The sequence below is a fragment of the Phascolarctos cinereus genome, unplaced genomic scaffold (assembly GCF_003287225.1).
Source record: "Phascolarctos cinereus isolate Bilbo 61053 unplaced genomic scaffold, phaCin_HiC Scaffold_1;HRSCAF=81, whole genome shotgun sequence".
In the NCBI taxonomy this organism is placed as follows: Eukaryota; Metazoa; Chordata; class Mammalia; order Diprotodontia; family Phascolarctidae; genus Phascolarctos; species Phascolarctos cinereus.
In genome coordinates, this window is record NW_027555514.1 from 182695261 (window position 1) to 182716172 (window position 20912).

The window sequence follows — 20912 nt, forward strand, 5'->3', positions numbered from 1 at the left end:
AGCACAGAAGAGTGGCAAAACCTTGTTAGAGGCAAAATCTCTCCATCAAACCAAGCAGTCAACTTTCTATAACGTTGCAGAAGCTTGCAACCCCCTCTAGTGACCTTATGCCCAATCTGCAGCCAGATTTCCTCCAAAGCAGCAAACACCCAATCCTAGCACAATCCATCAATAAACATTTATTAAGCACCTACTACGTGCCAGGAACTGTGTAAATTGGTCAACAAGCATTTATTAAATGCTTACAACATGCCAGGCACTGTGCTAAGCACTAAATATACCCAAAAAAGTCAAGAAACAAACAGTTCATGCCCTCAAGGAGCCTACAATCCAATGGACCTTTTGACAGGATCAAGGAGCAAACAAATAACCTGAAAGAGGGAACTGAAAAGTTACAATTTTAGTGTAGAGAAAGAACACACTGTAGGAAGAATAGCTGTTAAAATATCTATAAACTCTGAAGAGAAAAAAATCCAAAAATGGAACGAGCAGTAAAAATCCATGGCCTCAAATATCTATACACTAAAGCACAAAGTGCAGGCAATAAGCAACATGAACAAGAGAATATAATGCAAAGAAACAAATTTTACTTCCTAGCTATCACGAAGACTTGGCAGGATAAAGCCCATGACTGAAATGTGGGTCTGAATGTGTATACCTTATGCAAATAAAATAAGATAGGTACATTCATGTGAATAATCAGGAACAAAGAGAGAGCTTGCAAGAGCCTTTGGGTAAAGATAAAATGAGGCAGAAAGAGAAGTAATCTTGACACCACAGCATACTTCCAACCACCTGGACAGAAAGAGGTAATAGATGAAGAGTCTAAAAGAGATCATGATAGTTGTGGGGAAAGGGAGGTAGGCTATTCATTATCCAGACCATCTGCTGGATCACATTCTCTACTCAAAGCAGAGTAGCTAAAAAGTTCTTGATATGCCTGAATGATAATTTCATCCTTCAAAAGGTGGAGGAACTGACAAAGGGTTCTTTTTTCTCTGGATCTTACTCTCATCAACAAGAAGTGGTTGCTACAGAGTGTCAACACAAATTCAAGAAGGTTTGGGAACTACCAAAGACCAGTACAAGGAAACATGGAGCTCACAAGACAGTAAAGCTAGCCAGCTCTACTGAGGAGTGATATTCACAAATGAAGGGCTGTCAGAAAGAACAAAAGAAGACCCAACATGGAACTGGGCACCCACTGGGGATCCAAAAAGAACTGAGGTACCCTCTCCCCCAAATCATTGTTCTAATTCTATCAGAATGACTTAGCTTCCCTGTCAGGTGTTTTTGAGCTTCCCCTGGACTTTTTTTAGTGAACTGAGATGATACTATATTCCTTACAGAGAGAAAATGATGAGAACATTGGAAGAAAGTGATCATTTCCTCCTAGATTTTGTGACAGAAATGCCAAACACATTCTAGAATTTAGAAGAGCAGAGGGTTTTTTTTCTTTTCCTTCTTTGCATTTTAAACTTTGCTTTTTAAAACTTCATAAGAGCAAATTTCAAAGGTTTCAGAGGGAGGATAGACAGGAAGATTAAAAATCTCAAGAATGAAATTCTGAAAACAGAGAGAAAAAATTCCTTCTGTTTTTTTAGGCACTTGGGGTTAAGTGACTTGCCGAGGGTCACACAGCTAGTAAGTGTTAAGTGTTTGGTCTGAGGTCACATTTGAACTCAGATCCTCATGACTTCAGGGCCAGTGCTCTATCCGCTGCACCACCTAGCTGCCCCACGAGAAAAAAATTCTAATGAGGAAAAATGGAAGTCATTGGCAAGCATTTATTTTCTTTCCCTTCTACCTCCTCCTTCCCAGTTAGAAGGAAAAAAAAATCTTGTAACAAATATACATAGTCAAGCAAGATAAAGTCCCACAATGGTCATATCTAAAAACATATGCCTCATTTTGCATCTTGAGTCCTCTGCTTTGTCAGACAGTGAGCATTATTTTTCATCGTTTGTCCTCTGGAATCATAGTTGTTCACTGTGTTGCTCAGAGATCTTAAGTATTTCAAAGTGTTAAAATGGGAGTCATTTAAAAGAGCACAAGGTACATGCACAGAGAACTCACCAACCAATCTAGATGTGTTAAAAAGATATATATACTGAGGACGGAAGCAAGAGCAGGTAACAAAGGATAAATACAAAAGTAGGATAGGGTTCAGTAAGAATACTGTCAGGAATGCTAAAGCTCTAAATAAACTGGGGCAACCAAGGAAAGCAAAGGAAAACAAACTATTCTAAAAGGTGGAGGTGAGGAGGGAAAGAATATCCGGTATAGGAGGCAGCTCGTGGAAAGGAAGGGGAAAGGAAGAGCAAGCAAACCAGTATGGCTAGAACACTCATGGTATGTGAAAGGAAGTAATGCATAACAAGTCTGTCCCATTGTAATATGAGCTCCTTGATAGAGAAGGACCTGGAACACAGACTTAGGTTATATATACCGTTAGGTGGCAGGTCACAGATGAGGATCTGAAGGTGAGAAGGACTGGCCAGACCAACAAGAAATCCAAGAGAGAAGAGTGTCCCAAAAATCAAGGAGAACAATATCCAGAAAGAAGAGGTAGTCAAGAGTCAAATGCTGAAGATGGGAATAGATAGTATTTATAATAGCATCTTTAAGCTTGCAAAACACTTTACAAATGTCTCATTTTACCTAACAACAACACTGGGAGCAGGGGAAGTTGTCCCCCTTTTACAGATGAGGAAACTGAAGCAGACAGAGGTTAAATGACTTGCCCAGAGTCCCACAGACGATGTGTCTGAGGTTGATCTGAACTCAGGTCTTCTTGATTCCTGGTTCAGCACTCTATCTACCAAGCATGGAAATGCTGGGAATACAAAGGTTAAAGTGAAGTGGTCCTTGCCTTCAAGTTTACATTCTAATAGAGGAAACAACATATACACCTATTACTTGTTTATTCCCAACTGGAAGAATTATGGGAGGCAAGAATTTTTGAGCTGGGCCTGTCCAGGGGCAGATACAAGACAATGGTCAGAGATTTCAATTGAAGGATTCTACTACCCCAAAGCGAATGTAATCATGGCAGCTGAACCTTCTCTGGCTCTGATCTGCTTGAACAGAGTGATCTTCCTGAACAGAACTTCTGTTTGCCTGAAGAGAAAAGCAGAGGTGAAAGATGACCCCCTTAACCATTTGGCATTGCAGCCTAGCAGGAGGAGGTAGAAAGTGGATAAATTCACTCTCCTTTTCTCTTCTATTCCACCCAAACATCATCTGTTTAGGTGAAGCTGAAACATATCTTATCATTCTGTCTCCTCCATGGATGACTATAAGGTTTGTTAAGTGATTTGCCTAGGATCACACTGCCAGTATGTTATCAGAGGCTGGTCTTGAACAGAGAAGCTGCTGGTGCCAAGGCTGGCCCTATACATACTACACTGTCTCTCATTATTTATTCATATTGTAAATTAGCTCTATGTACCAATTTTTTTACTGTTATTGTGCATTTGGTTTTTTAGTGATAGTACATACACATTTATATCATATATGATTCACAAATAAAATAAATGAGTAGGGGTAACAGAGAAAGCATCAGACAGATCTGGCATCTGGTTCCAAGTTTTATTCCTGACTCAGGCCAGATCATTTTTGTTTTCTTTGCCCATCTCCAAGAGAGAATTTGTTTTTGTCCAGTCCTATGATTTCACCATAACAGTTAACCCCCTCTCCCAAGGCAGATCAGTAACTGTTTGGCAATTTGGTCCTACAGAATTGCCTGGAGCACTGACAGGTTAAGTGACTTGCCCTAGGTCACAAAGTTGTTTCAGAAAACTAAGGTTGCCCTGATTCCAAAGCCGATTCTTGATTCATTATGCCATTCTGCCTCTCAAATAGGGAGACTGATGCTAAGGAAATAACAGTGTATTGATTCGCTACAAGTGAATTAGAAAGGGAAAAAATTTTAAAGCCACCCTCAAAGGATGAAGAATAATTTGCCACCATTAAGACTACTCAGGGACACAGTGAGTGGATAGAGCACTGGCTCTGAAGTCAGGAGGACTTGAGCTCAAATCTGGCCTCAGACTAAACACTCAATACTTATTAGCTGCGTGACCCTGGGCAAGTCACTTAACCCCAATTGCCTAAAAAAACCAAAAACAAAGACTACTCAAGGAGCAGCTAGGCAGTGTAGTGGACAGAGCACCAGGCCTGGAGTCAGGAGAACCTGAGTTCAAATCCAACCTCAGACACTTACTGCGTGACTCTGGGCAAGTCACTTAACCCCGACTGCTTTCCCCTAATCCCCCCAAAAAAGACTGCTGAGGTGTCTTAAGTTCTAAACACAACTCCAAGAATTCAAAAAAATGTTTTGAGTACTGGTAGCAGCCTCTCAAGGTTTGAATATTTACTTGGATTTTTATTATATTTATTTTTTAAAAATCTATGTATATATAATTGATGTAGTGGTACCTTAGAAAAACAATCAGATAGCAGGAAACCTGGATTTTATTCCCAGAACAAATCACAATTTATCTAGGTCTCAAATTCCTCATCTACAAAGTGAAAGGGGATGTAGTAGGTGAACTTTATAAATCTTATAGCTCTAAAATCTATACTTAAGTTTATAGTTACATCTTAAACCTTTGTGTAGGGGGTATAGAGAGCAGTAGTTGAGATATGTTAAGGAATAACCTAGATTATACTAAAAGAAACAAAGAATTATACATAGCTGATAAAATCAAATAAGTGGGGCTTCAGAGACCAAAGCAAAGCATTATTGTTTTACATAAACCTAGTCCCAACATCTGAAAAGCCCAATGAGTTTCTCGAGAAAAAAAACACAATTCTGAAGTGCTCCTACATTGTCAATCAGAGGGCTCAGAAAGAGTGAATTCAATGAGTCAACAGGGTAATAAAGCAAATCAAAGCTGAAACAGACACCACCCTTTTCTATATTTTAATTACCATTATTGCACCAATACACCTTATGCTTTATATACATATATATCTTTTTTTTTCAGTTTTGCAGCAGTTCAAATACATAATATATTATCATCTTAGGGAATACAAAGTAAGAACAGGTGAAGGAAGATGAGAAAAGAGCCTCCCAGTGGTTAACCACTAGTGAGTCTCAATATTTTCCTTTAGTGTTTTCCATTTGAAATGAAAAAAAGACCTTCCAGAGCTCAGCAAGTGCAGAACTGCTTGATACACAGCACAGAAAAAAAAAAACAAATACGGACCCACAAGTCCACGGGAAGGACAAGAAAAGATTTCAAGGATAGAGAAAATAATATATATTTCCAGGTTGTACTCAAAGGCTCTCCATCCAGAATAAAAGAACAGACTGACGGCCAATAAAAAAAAAAGGAATGATACTTATTTATCACAATAAATCCTCCCCTCATCATAATTAGCTCCTTAACAGAAACAAATGAGAATGTCCTTTCCCTATGGGAAAGGAAACTCTCTTCACAGCGTTGCGAGGAGGAAAGGGAAATGTTGAAAAATAAAACAAAACCAAAAAGACCTCCTCAAACTTTGTTCTGATATTCCTCAGGGAAAAGGTTATCAGAGCCTTTGTTTTTCAAAACTTGTTAAAAGGCTGTAGCTATGGTTCTCCTGAGCTTTCTTTATAAATGGCAGGTACAGGTACAGCAGCAGTCCTCACTTGAAGAGCTAAGCACAGGAAATGGGTTTCTCTGGTTAAAAGGGCCAGGCTTATGGAAAATGGACAGAGAAGACATACATGGTCCCACCAAACAATCCAGGTCAGACACCAGGTACCAAGGAAGGAAGGGTACATTATACCATCACCTGCAAAAGGACTAAGCGTTCTGTACTTCCCCAATGCACAGATCCTGACTTCCTCAACTCTAGGTCACACAAAAGGTAAAAGAAGAAGGTCTTGCTTCAAATGAAGCAACTAGATGGGGCTACAGGAACCTAACACCTACCTAATGGGCAACTTGGGAGAAGGGCCACTCAAAAATCTTACCCTGGTCAGAGACACTGCCCTGGTGAAGAAACACAAAGAATAGCACAAATGGCACCAACACAACCCTCTTCTCAAAAAGAGAGACGTGTAAACATAGAAGAGGGCAATGGCGTTGCTCTCAGCACTGTCATTTCCCAACTGAGATTAATAAGAAGAAAATATGGCAGAAAGTGGAGAGCAAGAGCTTCACTCATCTATCTAATCTATCTACATAGCCTTATGCTCACCTTTCACCACTCATTTTGTAAACACACAGGCCTGAAATTAATCTCAGACAACTCTATCCCAACTTGAAGCCCTGGGATAAAGAAGATAGTGATGGGGTATCTCCTTACCTCCTAACATCTATTCCCAAAGAGTTAAGTCCCTTCAGCTGCAGAAACCAAGTAGAGCTGCAAAAAGGTTTACACCTACCTACTTGAGAGAAAGGTCATTCAAGCCTACCCTGCCACAATGCCACCAAAGAAAGGCAACGGGCTACCAGATGGCCTTGGAGAAGGGTAATGAATTAAAAAGGGGGAGCTAAACAACTGTAAGTATAGGTATATTCCTCTTGAAATAGAGCCCCTGGCCCTAGAAGCACTGTATGCTCAGTCACAGGTGGGCTCACATGTACCTCTCAGCCTGGTTAGGCAGCAGGAGATGCTCCTAGGCTGTACAGCATGTGATCAACAGTAGGGAGGTATATAAACCAGCTCTTGATTGCAATAGGAAAGCTTTTTAAAAGACTGTCCAGGAACTTCAGTTCTGCAGAAGGTGGAGTTTCCCAATTCCCCCCTCAAATTGGTGCCCTTGAATTCTCTTGGTCTTCAAGTTTATCTCTGCTGCTCAGAATTGGACCCAGTTGGACGGCTGTGGTGTCTGGTTTGGAACAGAGCTGCATTCCAGGAGACAAGAGAAAGAAAACCAGGAAAGTAACAGTAAGAAAAAGTTGCTCAATTACTTACTCACAGCAATTCCCAAAAAATCTCAACTTAGTGTTCCATGGAAATCTAACGAATCAATACAATGATCCCTTCTGCGAAAAAAAAAAACAACTAAAAAAACTATATTCACATTCTACACCCAGATTCCTTGATCCAATATGCATAATATCCTCCTGATCCTCTCTAACTCTGCCAAGGCCCATCTCTTCCAAGGACATCTAACCTGAGGACAGCCGGCCTAATGCTATTTCCCTGCACAGGGCTTTCATATGACCATACATATTCTACTCCAAAATTTCTACCCAGTCCTCAGTCCCTGCTTATGAGTAAGCTTCTTCTCCCTGACCATTACCTGGATGCAGTACTGAAGTCTCCCCATAGATCAGTCACCGAAGAAGCAGGAGCAGGAGCAGAAACAGGAGCAGGTGCTGGTGTCTTTGAGACAGGAACAGGAGAATCAAAGTCTAACAGGATATCTGAGCACAGAACAGGAGAAGGAAGAGGAAAAAGCAAAAGACAGAGTTATTAAAGTTGAAAAGAAATCAGAGAAATTATCTAGTCCATTTCAATGTTCTCCAAAATCCCAAACACCCAAACCATTCTTTTTCTCCCCTGGCGTCCTACAGGGAAGACAGGAATCATCCTACATAGTCCATTAATAACCAAAACTCAATCTTATCTGGTACATCAACAATTTTTTAAAGCACATACATCACAACAGCCCTGGGAAATAAACAGGATAAGTATCATTATCCCATCTGTCAGATGAGGAAACCAAAGCTCTGAGAGAATACAGAGGTAATGAAGTGGCAGAGCGGGGATGAGAACCTGGGTCTCTGGACAATACTCGTACCATGCAGCCAAAGCAGGGGAAAGCATGGTCTAGGAAACTCAGGATTCTTGGACTGTTAACTCCTAGCACTAAGATTTTAAGGAAAGTTTCATTCCTTATTTCAACATCCTCATTTAAAGAAACAGAGCAGAGAAGAAGGGAAGGAAAAGAACCCTTGTCCCTTACCCACCTTCTAAAAGGGCCATGAGAAAGAATGAGAATATCAACAAAGCAAGATGTTTACTCCAGTTCTCCAAATCATGAAATAAAATAATGGAACCAACCCTAAAGCCTCCTGGAACGTAACTGGAATCTGTCCTTTTACTATCGCCTATTCAGTGCCAAAGAACCTGCTGAGCACCATGTTCCTGAACCCACCAAAAGGCTCTGATTCCTTTGCTTCGGTGGAACTAACCTGGAAGCCTGAAGCAGACAAGTTCCACTTCACAATGCGTATTTCCAGGAACAATCTGAGTTCTTTTAGGTCATACAGAAAAGTTGACAACCCCACACCTAACTCCCAAGGTATGCTACTTTGACTCAGATAAAACAGAAGAGGCTAGTTTCCAATGTGAAAGGTAAAGGGGGATTTACCTGCATCATTGCCACCTTGACTGGATTTCTGGATGGGAGGTGGGGTGACATGATTAGCGATGGGTACTGAAGATGAAGGTGGGGGAATAGTCACTTTACCCCCAGGTGGAGGTGGCAGTAGGCTCAGGCCCCCAGCTCCTGCAGGTCGAGGCTTAGAGGTTCCTGCTTTCTTTGTTGTAATATTCTAAAAGAAAGAGAGTTGCACAAACAGATGGAGACACAGGATGGAAAAACAAGGATATTGGTAGGGTTGGGTCAAAAGAATATATAAAAACTTACCCCAATACTTAATTTGATAGTTTGTCCCTCCTTAAAGCCTAGATCCAACTTGGGGCGAGTGTCCATTTCCTGAGATTCTTTGGTGATCTCAGATTCCTGCTTTACCCATCTTCAAGGGAAGTAAAAGGTGACTAAAGGGACAACAGTAGATAACTCCCCACCCACAGTTCACAAATAACCCTGATAGACCTTTCTCTTTCTCATCAGATTAAAGATCAAATACTACAAGGATAAGAACACACACCCAAAACTTCAAACAAGCATTCCAAACCCAGATTTACAGAAATAGGGGATTGAAATTTAGAATAGACATAAAGTCATGGGCAGTGTGTGAAAAGGGAGGACTCTAGATTCACAACAGGACAATTAATGCAAAGAATTCAAGGCAGTAGAAGAAAAAAAAACAGAAGGCCATTCTCCCTGATTTAAGGGGTAGGTCACACTCACTTGAAGTGATCTTGTAGAGAAACGTTGAAGTCAAAGGCATCACCTCGATCTGTGAAGCCGATACCAATGAAAGCACTACGTCCTGTAGAGAGGAGGGGAACACTCAGGGCAGAATGTGTCTTGTAGGAGAGACTCCGCTACTTGAAAAGCAGTTGGGCAACTGCTGAATCTTTCCACTAGCCGCTACTACACTCATGTCAGCTGCCAATGCAATGACCAAGTCCCTGGTTCAGAATTCTAATATGCACTTAAAGCTACTCCACTAAAGTTCTACTCAAATGCCTCATCATAACATGGACATGACCTGACTAATAAAGCTTTGAGGACCAGCTTTCTGGTTGACTGCATATCTGTTGTCCAATGACCAACTACTTAAGATCCAAAAAGACTTATTATCAGGTGTGCAGCACACTGATCAATTATTCAGTGAGAGTAACTCTTGAAAAATATCCCTATGTCACAGCAAGGTTGTAATTAGCACCAGTGGAGGGAGTACCCACACCAATTAAATTACTGATTATTTATCTAGCAAAGGCAGTCTTTTACTAGAAAAGGTATTCCAGCAGGATAAAGTCACATCAAACCTTTGTACTCTGAATAAGCAATAGATCCCCTCACTTGAAATGAGAAACTGAACTAAGTCTCCATCTTATCTACCCACAGTTCTGAGCACAGGAAGAGAATTCCCTCATATATGAATCAAAAAACCATCAAGATAACAAAACAAGCTCCCCATCTATCCTCCACAAACTAGAGATAAGCCTAACTCACATTATTACTACTACCTTCAATCCAGTAATCCCCCTAACTCTACTAAACATGTGTTCCAGGAAATACATTCAGAGACTCCCACAAATACCACACAGACAAAAGGAGCTACAAGAGTTGTTCGTTTTTGTTAGACATTCTGATTGGTTGATTGAAGCCTAGTTATAAGGCTTGTCTTGGTCGTTGTGCTCATTTCTATGATTTATCAAGATTCCCCTACCTACCAACAGAAGAAACAATGAAACAAAGGATAATCTCCCTTTCAACATCTCTAATAAGTTAGTAAGGAGCCAAGAAAGTTTGGGTGAGACAGAAATTAATGTGCTTGAGCTAAGACTGAAATTAATGATTGGTTCTCCCTTAATCCCACCCAAACTCCAATGCTGGCTCCCTTACCAGTGCCATCTTGAATCCGGATCACAAAGTATCGGCTAGAATCTGTCACTGTCTCAACTGCAATGCCAGGATATTGCTCCACTGGTGCCTGAGCAAAGAGCTCCCCTAAGGGATTAAAAAGGAAGACAGGAGAGGTATCTTTTGAGCTGAAGTCTGGCATTCATACTTAAGATAGCTCACAATATAAATCACTTCCCTGAGTTTAAAACCTGAAGAAGCAACTCTGTTGAACAATCGACTGAGTACATTACCCGACACTTTGTCTTCAAGTTTGATGTAGGCAATCTTCCCTTTGGAAGTGATTCGGAGGCGACCAGTCCAATCAGGCTGATCCAGTTTCCAGTCAGATGCCCTAAGACAGGAAAAAGGGGAGCTTCAGGTCCATACCAATGTTCTTTTACATAACATTTCATTCCATTCCTCAGTACTAGATTCCAAATAGCTGTATCCCTCTAGATTCTGCTTACCTCATTAGTCAATAGCAATTACTTTACAGAGGGAAGCAACACGGAATAGTGGTGAACTTGGAGTAGGTTCTATTACATTCTGAGATATTTATTAGCTACAGGACCGCTCTCTATAAAATAGAGATTATAGTATCACTTACCTTCTAAGAATCACTAGGTAATGTATATAAAGCCCTTTGGAAACCTGAAATTGCTCCTGGAAAGCTGGCTGTTAGTATTATTATTGTTATTATTACTCTAAAGTGAAACTCTTTCCTAGAAACCACAATTACTAAGTATCTGAGTAAATGTGGAAGGCATAGTAGAATCATCAACTAAGATCTGAAAGTGCCCTTAGAAGTCATCTAGTGGGGCAGCTAGGTGGCGCAGTGGATAGAGCACCGGCCCTGAAGTCAGGAGGACCTGAGTTCAAATCCGGCCTCAGACCAAACACTTGACACTTACTAGCTGTGTGACCCTGGGCAAGTCACTTAACCCCAATTGCCTAAAAAAAAAAAAATGAAAAAAAAAAGAAGTCATCTAGTCCAACCCCATCATTTTACAGACCAGAAACTTAAAGAAAGCCCAAAGAATGAACTGATTTGTCCTGGGTCACACTGCTAGTAAAGGGTCCTTACAACTCTGAATCCATTGGTATTCTCACTGCATTACACTGCCTCCCCAAAATAATTTCACTAGCTTAAAAACCTCAAATACCCTGCCAATAATAGTTCACCTAAAGTGCTTTACGTATTACAAAGCCCTTTTCCCACAACAACCTTGCAAATCTAGGAGTGCAATAATTATTATTTCCATTTATACATAAGGAAATGGAGGACTGGTTTGCCCAAGATCACATAACTAGTAGGATTCAGAAACAAGATTTGAACATGGGTCTCCTGACTCCAAGCCTATCACTGTTTCCATTACATCATGCTGTTTCTCTCTCTCTCTCTCTCTCTCTCTCTCTCTCTCTCTCTCTCTCTCTCTCTCTCTCTCTCTCTCTCTCTCTCTCTTTTTTTGTGAGGCAGCTAGGGTTAAGTGACTTGCCCAGAGTCACACAGCTAGTAAGTGTTATATGTCTAAGGCCGAATTTGAACTCAGGTTCTCCTGACTCCAGGGCTGGTGCTCTATCCACTGCGACACCTAGCTGCCCCTAAGCTGTTTTTCTTACTACAATATTCTACTAAATAAAAATACTTTATAATAAGCCTTCAAAAATACCTATCCACTTAAGAGTTAATTTCTACAATAACAATATTGTTGTGGGCTATTTATGACTCACGGTGCAACTCTATACAAAATGTAAGCTATTCTTAATATTTAATACTAATTTTTTTTTTACTATTTGCCTTTTCAGGTTTTATTTTGCTTTTTAGGGAAGGTGGAAGAAGGGACCAGAGGTTGTTAAGAATTTAAACACAGTTGGAGAATGGAAAGGTGACAGTGGAGTTAGATAAGACAGGATGTCTGAATAGAAGCAAGTCAAACAAAAGGCTTACTAGAAAAGCTAGAGGGAAAATCAAATTAAAAAAATACCAAATACAAGAGCCCATAAATAATATCCCATTTTGTCCATCGTAAATCCATCTCAGTAAAATTTATATGTTTAATAAAGCAATTTATTTTATTAAATTCTTTAAAACACAGTTTTAACCTATAAGTGCTATATAAATTTTAAGTATTTGTACCAGCTTACAATTACTCATTCAACATGTCAACAAATATTAACAAGAAATATTAAGTATCTCCTATCTGCAAGGTAATATGGTGACATTGGCGATACAAAGATTTTATATCCCTCCGTAGGGAATATAAATTTTATAAATACACAAATACAAGGCAGGGTAAAAATAGGTCAAACAAAAGCTTAAAATGTCCCAGGAATATCTGAGGAAAGACTGAGGAAGAAAATACTAATAGGGGGGCAACTAGGTCGTGCAGTGGATAGAGCCCTGGAGTCAGGAGGACCTGAATCCAAATCCCGCCTCAAACACTTGACACTTACTGGCTGTGTGACCCTTAACCCTGAATGCCTCATCAAAAAAATAAATAAAATACTAATAGTTCTGAGAAGGAAGACTAAGGACAAAGCATTACCAAGCACTTAATAAATGTTTACCAAAATTAAAACCGAAATTCTAAAAGATGAAATATTCGGGGGCAAATGTAGGGGGGAAAGGGTGGTGAATTCCAGGTATTCAAGCTTGTACAATTGCCTGGACATGAGACTAAGCAGGTCAAATTTGAGAAAAGACTAGTAGTTAATTAGGCTGGAATAAAGGTTGCATAAGGGGAAGCTGTTATCGTTGTTCAGTCTTGTCCAACTCTTCTCGACCCCTTTGGGGGTTTTCTTGGCAAAGATACTGGAGTGGTTATGCCCTGGTGCTTTCCAGAAGAATCAGCACTGGAATGGCTACTTGGGAGGTGCTAAAGCCGGTATATCAGTTCAATATGGAATGGGTAGAGACTGCTACTTTTGGCAAAGAAGATAAAAGCACCTAGTTCCTTCCCACCCTAGAGCAGGTCTGGAAACTCTGCCTCTAGCTTTCTCCTCTAGAGCTTGCATTTAGGCCTAACTCTTTCCTCCCCCCCCCACCAGCTCTGTCCCCCACTCCATCCTTTTGACTATCCATGTAAATAAGCAGGGGCTTCATTGACTAATTTCATCCTCAAATCCTCCACTGATCTCCCTAAAGAGAAAAAAAAAATGAGGAGAGAAAGGCACCCTGAAAGCTGTGTAGGAAGATGGGCTGGTCAATAATGTCAAGAGTTACAGAAAGATCATGGAGGGTGAGGAAAAGGTCATGAAATTTAGGTCACTGGTAACCTTAGAGAAAACATTTTCAGCTCATTTCCGAACATTCACTGGGCTCAAAAGCCAAAACTTGTAAAGTGGATACAGATAATAAATGAAAGGGAGGAGACATATAGAAAGGAGCCTTAAGGGATGACAAAAGTTAAGGTTAAAGCTGAGCAGGTTTGTAGGCAGCAGGGAGAGTCCCAGTCGTTAGTGAAACTAAAGACAAGGGAAAGTGAAGGAATGATTCCTGGGAAAACCTCTTAGAGGGCATAGGATACAGTAAACAAGAGTTAACCTTAGCAAAAAAAAAGGCTACCTCATCCTCTGAGACTGGACCAAAGGAGGAGATAATAGGTTTGGAATAAGGGAGACAGAAACTTACAAGGTCCAGTCTCCATTTTCTTTCAGTCAAGGAGACAAAGTCATCTGCTGAGAAAGAGGGGATAGGGTAGCATCAGCGCCTTGAAAAGAAGGGAAAAGGTCTGGTACAGCCAATGTGAGGACTCTAATACTAATGTTGCTGCATAACAGAGAAGGACCAATTCAGCTGAGATAACATTTATCTGTCGTGGACCCATCTGACATAGTTGCCTAACTTCCTCTAGAAGTGCATGTCAGCAGAAGAACAGAGAAGGCAGACAGATGGTGGGATGACAGTGATTTGGAGACTTGGCAGGATATGCACGGGGAAAAAATAAGGAGGCACAAGAGTCAAGGTTGGAGTCCATCGCTGTTCTGCCTCTCCATAGGATCCAATGCTATGAAAAGAAGAAAGGCTAGAACAGGGATGTTGACTGAGAGAACAAGAAGGAACAGGGATCATGACGAAAACAAAGAATAGGTTTAAGAATGAGGCAGAGATCGGAAGTAAACTGTGATCAGAAAACATAATTTCAGAGTTTAAGATAACAATGACATCACAACATAGTCTTGGGTGATGGTGCAGCACAGTGTATTACTTACTAACTACCCCTGTGGGGTGCTGAGGCAAAGTGGAGATTTTGGTCGTGTGACTTCCAAAGGGTGATGAACGGGGAGGCCGGGTGTTTGGTGGAAAATCAGTGAGAATAGTGGAATCCTAAGGATGAGGGCAGAGTCTGGGGTACAACATCAGTCAATCAGCAAGCATCTATTAAGCCCTTATATACTAGGCCCTAGGAAATCTTACTTTCTTCGAATGGCACCTTCCTTTTCAGAATGCCTGGAAAGATTACTAGGATGGAAAAATGTCTATCAGCCTAATAATTCTGAGATTTTCCTACTCTTATTCCTCCTTTCATCTTCTCCAAGGGTAGGAAAGCCCACCAAGCCCATTCAACGATAGCCTGAAAGTAACGCTTGGTAAGGTAAATTATTATCAGTCATTCCGATGAAAAACTTTTCCTACCTGTTAACACAAATAGGAAAATTACTCAAATTCTTTTTGTGAAGATTATAAATAATAAATGCATATATATTTGTCAAAAGTCTATCTTCCCCTTTGATATCCTAGAGCAAAATCATGCTCTTAAAGTAAAATGGGTTCAAGGAAATATTTTCCTCCTGAAACAGGGGAAAGCTACGCTTGGGAAAAAATTAAATAAATCCCTCCTGTATAATGAAGTGAGCAAGCAGAATCTCACACTCTAATAAGTTGAAAGCTGCAAGAACACAGAGCAGCAATAAGACAACAGTGCAATGAGAGGTAATGATAAGAGGAAAGACAGTATTAAAGAATACTTTTAAAGTGGTATAGGGAAAGCAGTGTGATTAACATAGGGAGATAAAGAATGCGGATGGGTCAAGGTAGAAGAAAGGTCTTCAGGTAGAAGAAAGATAAGAACATAACATCTCATCTTTTCTAGAAAGTCCTAAACCATGCCAAGGTAGCCAATCTACCCTCACATATATTTATTATTTACATTTTTCTGCCAACCAAAACCATTTAGATGCCTATTCATGTTCATGTCAGATATCTATGTCTATAAACAATTTAAGGAAGGCCTAGTCACTTTTCGCTGATGCTATATGAAATCTCCTAGATCTCATCCAGGGCTTGTAGATACTCAGGTATTATCAGTTAAGAGAGGTAGCACGGTATAGTGAAAACAGAATGAGGAAACATGGGTTTGAATATACGATTTGACTCTTACTAAACGTGTGACCATAGGCAACTTTTCTGACCCTCAGTTTTCTCATACATAAAATGTAGATTTAATAATACTTGCACAACCTACTTCACAGGCTGTGTAAAAGTAAGTTGTAATGGGGATTATGATAATGTTGGTGCAGAGGAGAGAAGACAGGTTGACAACTGTGAACAGAAAAAGTTGAACTGGGAAATGCCATGGGAGAAAGACCCAATGCTAATTTTGATCAAAAAGAAAGAATAGCCAGGGTAGTTGCCTCATAGAAAGAGAAAACTGATAATGAAGGAAGAAATCAGGGCTGGCAGAAGAGAAAAATAGCACTTTTTTTTTTAATGAAATGGAATAAGAATAATAATTTTTGATTACTAGAAAACAGTATAGGGACAGGATTCACAAGACTAACTGCAAAGTATGGCGGCTAGATAAGGAATATTAGGAAATGGGTAACAATGGGAAGAAAAAGGGAAAAGGAGGAATGGGGGAAAAAGTAACTTGAAGGAAGCAAGGAAGATTATGGGGATAATATGGATAAGGATTAGAAGGTATTGTACATGGGGTTCATTGTGAATAGATTTCATTTTTATACTTGTATTTCCAGAGCCTGGGGCAGAGCAGGGCAAGTAGCAGGCACTGAACAAATACTTGTTGATTTATTGAAAGCACTGGAGTTATTCTGGGGGGAGGGGAAAGGGGACTGTTAAAAAGGAAGAACAGATTGAAGGCAACCAGACAGAAAAAGAATGGAAAAAAAAATAAACCCAGATGGAATGGGAAACCAGTATTTCAGGGGTGGGGAGACTGTCACTAGGGTTCTGGAACCTAGTGCTTGATAAATGCTTATCAATTCACTAAGGAACAAGCCAGAAATGGAATTAAGAAAGGCATGAGGTGAGAGATGGTAATGACACTAAGAGAGAACCCATAGGTAATGATCATAAGGAGGAATATAGAAATAGGATGGGAGACAGTGATACTCCTCACTGGGGGAAGTTTCTAATAGCAATCTTCCTGAGGGTGGAAGGGTGAATCCAAAACTGGGATGAAGGAGGTCCCAGAGGTGAGATGCAGGGGTCTAGAAGTAGGATGGAAAAGGCCAATGCGGGTGGAGGGAGGAAAGTGGTTCCCAGAAAGAACTATCTGAGCTGGTGGACTGACTGAAACCTTGGTTAATAATAATATTAGCTTTTAAGTTTGCAAAGTGCTTTATTTGAGATAGCACAGGAACAGGGTCTGAATAGGGACCAGCTGACAGGCGTCCCTTCCACTGGGTCAAAATTCATGACCCTGTTCTTCTGGGGTCTAACTAGAGGTAGAATGGGGATACTCTAAAGGTGGAAGGGAAATGGTAATCCTACTGGGGGGAGGGGTCCAGAGGTGGGATGGGAAATGGTATGGGGAGAGGGGTGGAATCTAGAAGCGGGATGAAAGTGGTCCAAAGGTGGAACAGGATATGACAATGGGAGGAGGGTGGATCTAGATAGAGGTTCGATGGGGAGGGGGTCCAAAAGTGGAATGGGATTTGACAGTAGGGAGGGAGGTGGGATGGGGAGAGGTGTCCAAAGGTGAGAGGGGATATGACAAAGCAGGCTGAATCTGGAGGTGGGATGGGGGGCGGGGTGAGAGACGGCAATGTCCGCGCGTCGGGGGGCGGTCCAGAGGAGGGACACGGCAGTGACCGCGAGGGGAGTCTGGAAGGGGGAGCAGTCCTCAGAGGGAGCATGGGGCACTGGAGGGCACGGAAGCATGACCACTCCGAGAAGAGGACGCCGGGGTGGAGGACGTGAGGCGTGGGCGAGGGCTGCACTACCTGTATCCGCGGTTGGAGGTACGCGGCGGGATGCGGTAGACGCTGATCTCGGGCTTCACGCACAGAATGGACTCGTACTCCGCCTCAGCCGCCATCTTGGATTCGCTCTCTGAGTCTTTGGGAGAAGAGAGTACAGGGACCTGAGCGGGGGCGGGGACAGGGGCGGGAGAGAGGTAAGGGAGTGACGTCATCGAGCGCCGTCAGTCTGCGTCACTTCCGTGCCCTGACGCCCCGAGGGCCCGCAACAGCCACTGGCGTGTCGCGAAGCAGGGCCGCTATATTGAAGCCTGGCAGGGCGAAGCTGCCAGTTCTCAGCGGCCATCTTGGACACTGGCAAATCCGTCTTTCCGATGCTCCGCAGACATCCATGGAAACGGCTTCCAAACGGAGGGGCCATATTGCTTTTTGGCAAAAGGTCCCTGCTTCTCTCCCGAAAAAGCCATCTTGGAAACTGGCAACGAGCCGTGCCAGAGCAGTGTTGGTGTTCATTCACGTCCAAATCTTCGTTACCTCATTTGGGGTTTTCTTGGCAAAAATACTGAAATGGCTTACCCGTTTCCTTTTCGAGCTCGTGTGAGGAAATGGAGGCAGAGTTAAGTGACTCGGCCAGGGTCACACAGCTAGGAAGTGCCTGAAGCCAGATTGGAACTGAGGATGAGTCTTCCTGATTCCTAGCCCAGGACACCTATTGTTTATACATCGTCCTCTGCATATAGTCTCATCCATTAGATTGTGAGCTCCTGGACTGCAGGGACTGTGTTTAGCCCCTCTTTTGTAACCCCAGGGATTAGCATAGCACCAGATTCTTAGTAGGTGATTGATAAATGTTTGTTGGGGCAGCTAGGTGGCTCAGTGGATAGAGCACCAGTCCTGGATTCAGGAGGACCTGAATTCAAATGCAGACTCAGACACATGTCACTTACTAGCTGTGTGACTCTGGGTTTAACCCCATTGCCTAACCAAAAAAAAAAAAAAGATAAATGTTTGTTGACTTAACTGACTTCCCTATTCAGGGATGGGGAGGAAATCATGCAGGCGGTAGAGCCTGAGCTGAGAGTTTTAGGAAGAAAAGATAACAGAGGTAAAGGGGAAGTTAAAGTTGTACGAAAGTCTGGGTAAAGGAACTGAAAGAAGCAGGAAGTGGAATGGCAAGTTCAGTTCAGAGTACAGCAAGGTCATTTTCACTGGAATGTAGAATGCATGAAGAAGAGTACCATGAAATAAATCCGTAAAGACATGCTGGACCATGAAAGACTTTAAATGCCAAACTGAGGAATCTGGATTTTAACTCAGAGGCAACAGGAAGGCGCTGCGTATTCTTGAGGGGAGGAGTGACGTCATTAAACCTGTACTTTAGCAATATTGTCTTTCCTGACTTGTGTGGTGGATGGATTAGAGAATCGAAGATCCTGAAATTTAGCAAAACCAATTAGAAAGCTACTGAAAGAGTTCAGGTGAGAAGTGCTGAGGTCCTGAAAGAGCACAGCTGCCATATGAGCGCAGAGATGAGTACAGGTGCTAGGGTTGTGGTTGGATATGAGGACTTAAGGAGAATAAAGAATTGAAGTGAAGGCTGAGGTTATGAACCGGAGTGACTCTCAACAGAAACCTGAAAGTTTGAAGTTTGATCCAATTTAGGAGAGAAGGTAGAGTTCCATTTTTGACGTTCTGAATTCGCAATACCTGTAGGATATCCAAGTGAAAATGTACTGCAAGTATTTGGTGATACGGGGCTGAACATCAGGAGGGAAATGAGGGCTGGACACATACATGCGTGCATGCGTAAATGCATCCATAGCATCTCTCTGGACTCACCCAGCTCACACTTGCACTGGCAAACTGGGTCGCCAAAGGGCAGCTGACTATTAATCAGCTTTCTAGAGGTAATCCTTAGGGTCACTAGAGTTTCTAACAGTGTAGTTTCAGAAGCCCCATCCAGTGTACTCTTCGTTATCAAACAACCATTAGAACTCTATTAGCTTCTAGAAAAAGTATGTTTGCTAAAGTGATATAAGGAAAATGTTACAAAACATTCCTTTCCAAATTTGGACAAATAAGATCCCTATGCAAAATGGGCTTAAGTGAGGCGTAGTGTAGAGTACGTGTTGACTTGAAGAGCACTCAAGAGTCCTACTGATCTTGGAAATCCTGTTATTCTTTTGTGAAGTCCAGGAAGTTTCCCTTAAGTATAGCTTTTTGCTAGATTTGGAGTAATCGGTACATTATGTAGCTGGCTCTTCTCCCTTCAAAAGCGACACTCCCTGAAGCCACCACCATCCTCAGCCATTGTTATCCCCTCTGGCAGACTCTACTACCAACCCTGTTTGTCCTTGGGACCTCTGATATCTCTCCTGATCTTTCAAGGTTCCCAAAGTCCAAACCTGATCAATTCCGTCTCCAGATGCTCATTCACTTAATTTTTTTATTTAAGCTAGGCAATGGGGTTAAGTGACTTGCCCAGGGTCACACAGCTAGTAAGTGTTATGTGTCTGAGGCCGATTTGAACTCAGGTCCTCCTGAATCCAGGGCCGGTAGCTGCCCTGCTCATTCACTTAAGATCAGGGACGAATGAATACAAAAGAAAAAGAAGCACCATGTACTCATTAACACATGGTGACCAAGAAGAATGATTTAGCCTTCCTACTACTTGTGCACCCAGCAGGACACAGCAGTTCTTTCCTCACTCAGCTTCAGGAAAGAAAAGGACAAAAAGGGCCAACAGAGGGACACACGTTATTTATATGTGCACCCAATTCCAGCTAAGTGACTCATGAGTCATTAATCCGTCCATTTCCTTAGCCAAGCAGAAGACTCTTCATGACCACAAAGTACCAGGCTCTCAGTCACTCATGGCCAAAAGAAATGGCTGTCCAAGTCTCCACATGGTTAAATTAGAAGCAGGTAGAGGATATCTATGTCTGCTCTAAGGACTAAAACCAGGCAGAGAGTATACTTCTCCCTGTTTCAAAACCTCCATTGCATATATATGCTAGTTGTATATATAGATTATGTAAATATGTCTACTTTGCCCCAGTAAATGGCTGTTAATGAGGCTGTTTTAGGATATTGTTAGTCTACCTTTTACCTTGGGAAATTTACCAAGTTGGGCTCTCTTGAGTGGTAGGGAAACCAATACTCAAAGCTGAGGCATCACACTCAAAATTTTTAACAGCCCTTCCTTTGCTCTCAAGGGATGAGGTTGCAGAACTGATGCTACATGTGTGCTAGACTGGATCAGGCTCTTCTGGGTGCTCTATCTAGACAAACCACCAGGAGGCACCACTAGGACACGTGTAAATATGGAAAGTCCAGAATCCTCAATACTCTTAGAAACCTCTGGCCAAGGCAGAAGACAAGACCTCTCCTTCTTCTCTCCTCCTCCCACCCTTTCCTCAGGGGTTTTGCTGGAACATCACACTTGCTTAAATCCCTTGAATAATCCCAGTTCTAAACCAACTTGACATTTTGAAGATGTAGTCCAGGACATGACAAAGTTTCCTCAGTCATGGCTCCTATA

The 20912-nt window shown here is 41.7% G+C and overlaps 1 protein-coding gene across 1 annotated transcript; it reads right to left on the reverse strand.

The window, feature by feature from the left end:
• Positions 1 to 4914: 4914 nt before the first annotated feature.
• NECAP1 (NECAP endocytosis associated 1) lies at positions 4915 to 17557 on the reverse strand. The gene is made up of 8 exons (XM_020994365.2): positions 17396 to 17557; positions 10462 to 10562; positions 10211 to 10315; positions 9047 to 9128; positions 8600 to 8708; positions 8321 to 8504; positions 7247 to 7370; positions 4915 to 6845 (listed from the first exon to the last, which is right to left on the reverse strand). The coding sequence occupies exons 1-8, from the start codon at positions 17488 to 17490 to the stop codon at positions 6797 to 6799; spliced, it is 849 nt and encodes a 282-aa protein (XP_020850024.1). The 5' UTR covers positions 17491 to 17557; the 3' UTR covers positions 4915 to 6796.
• Between the last annotated feature and the right edge of the window lie 3355 nt (positions 17558 to 20912).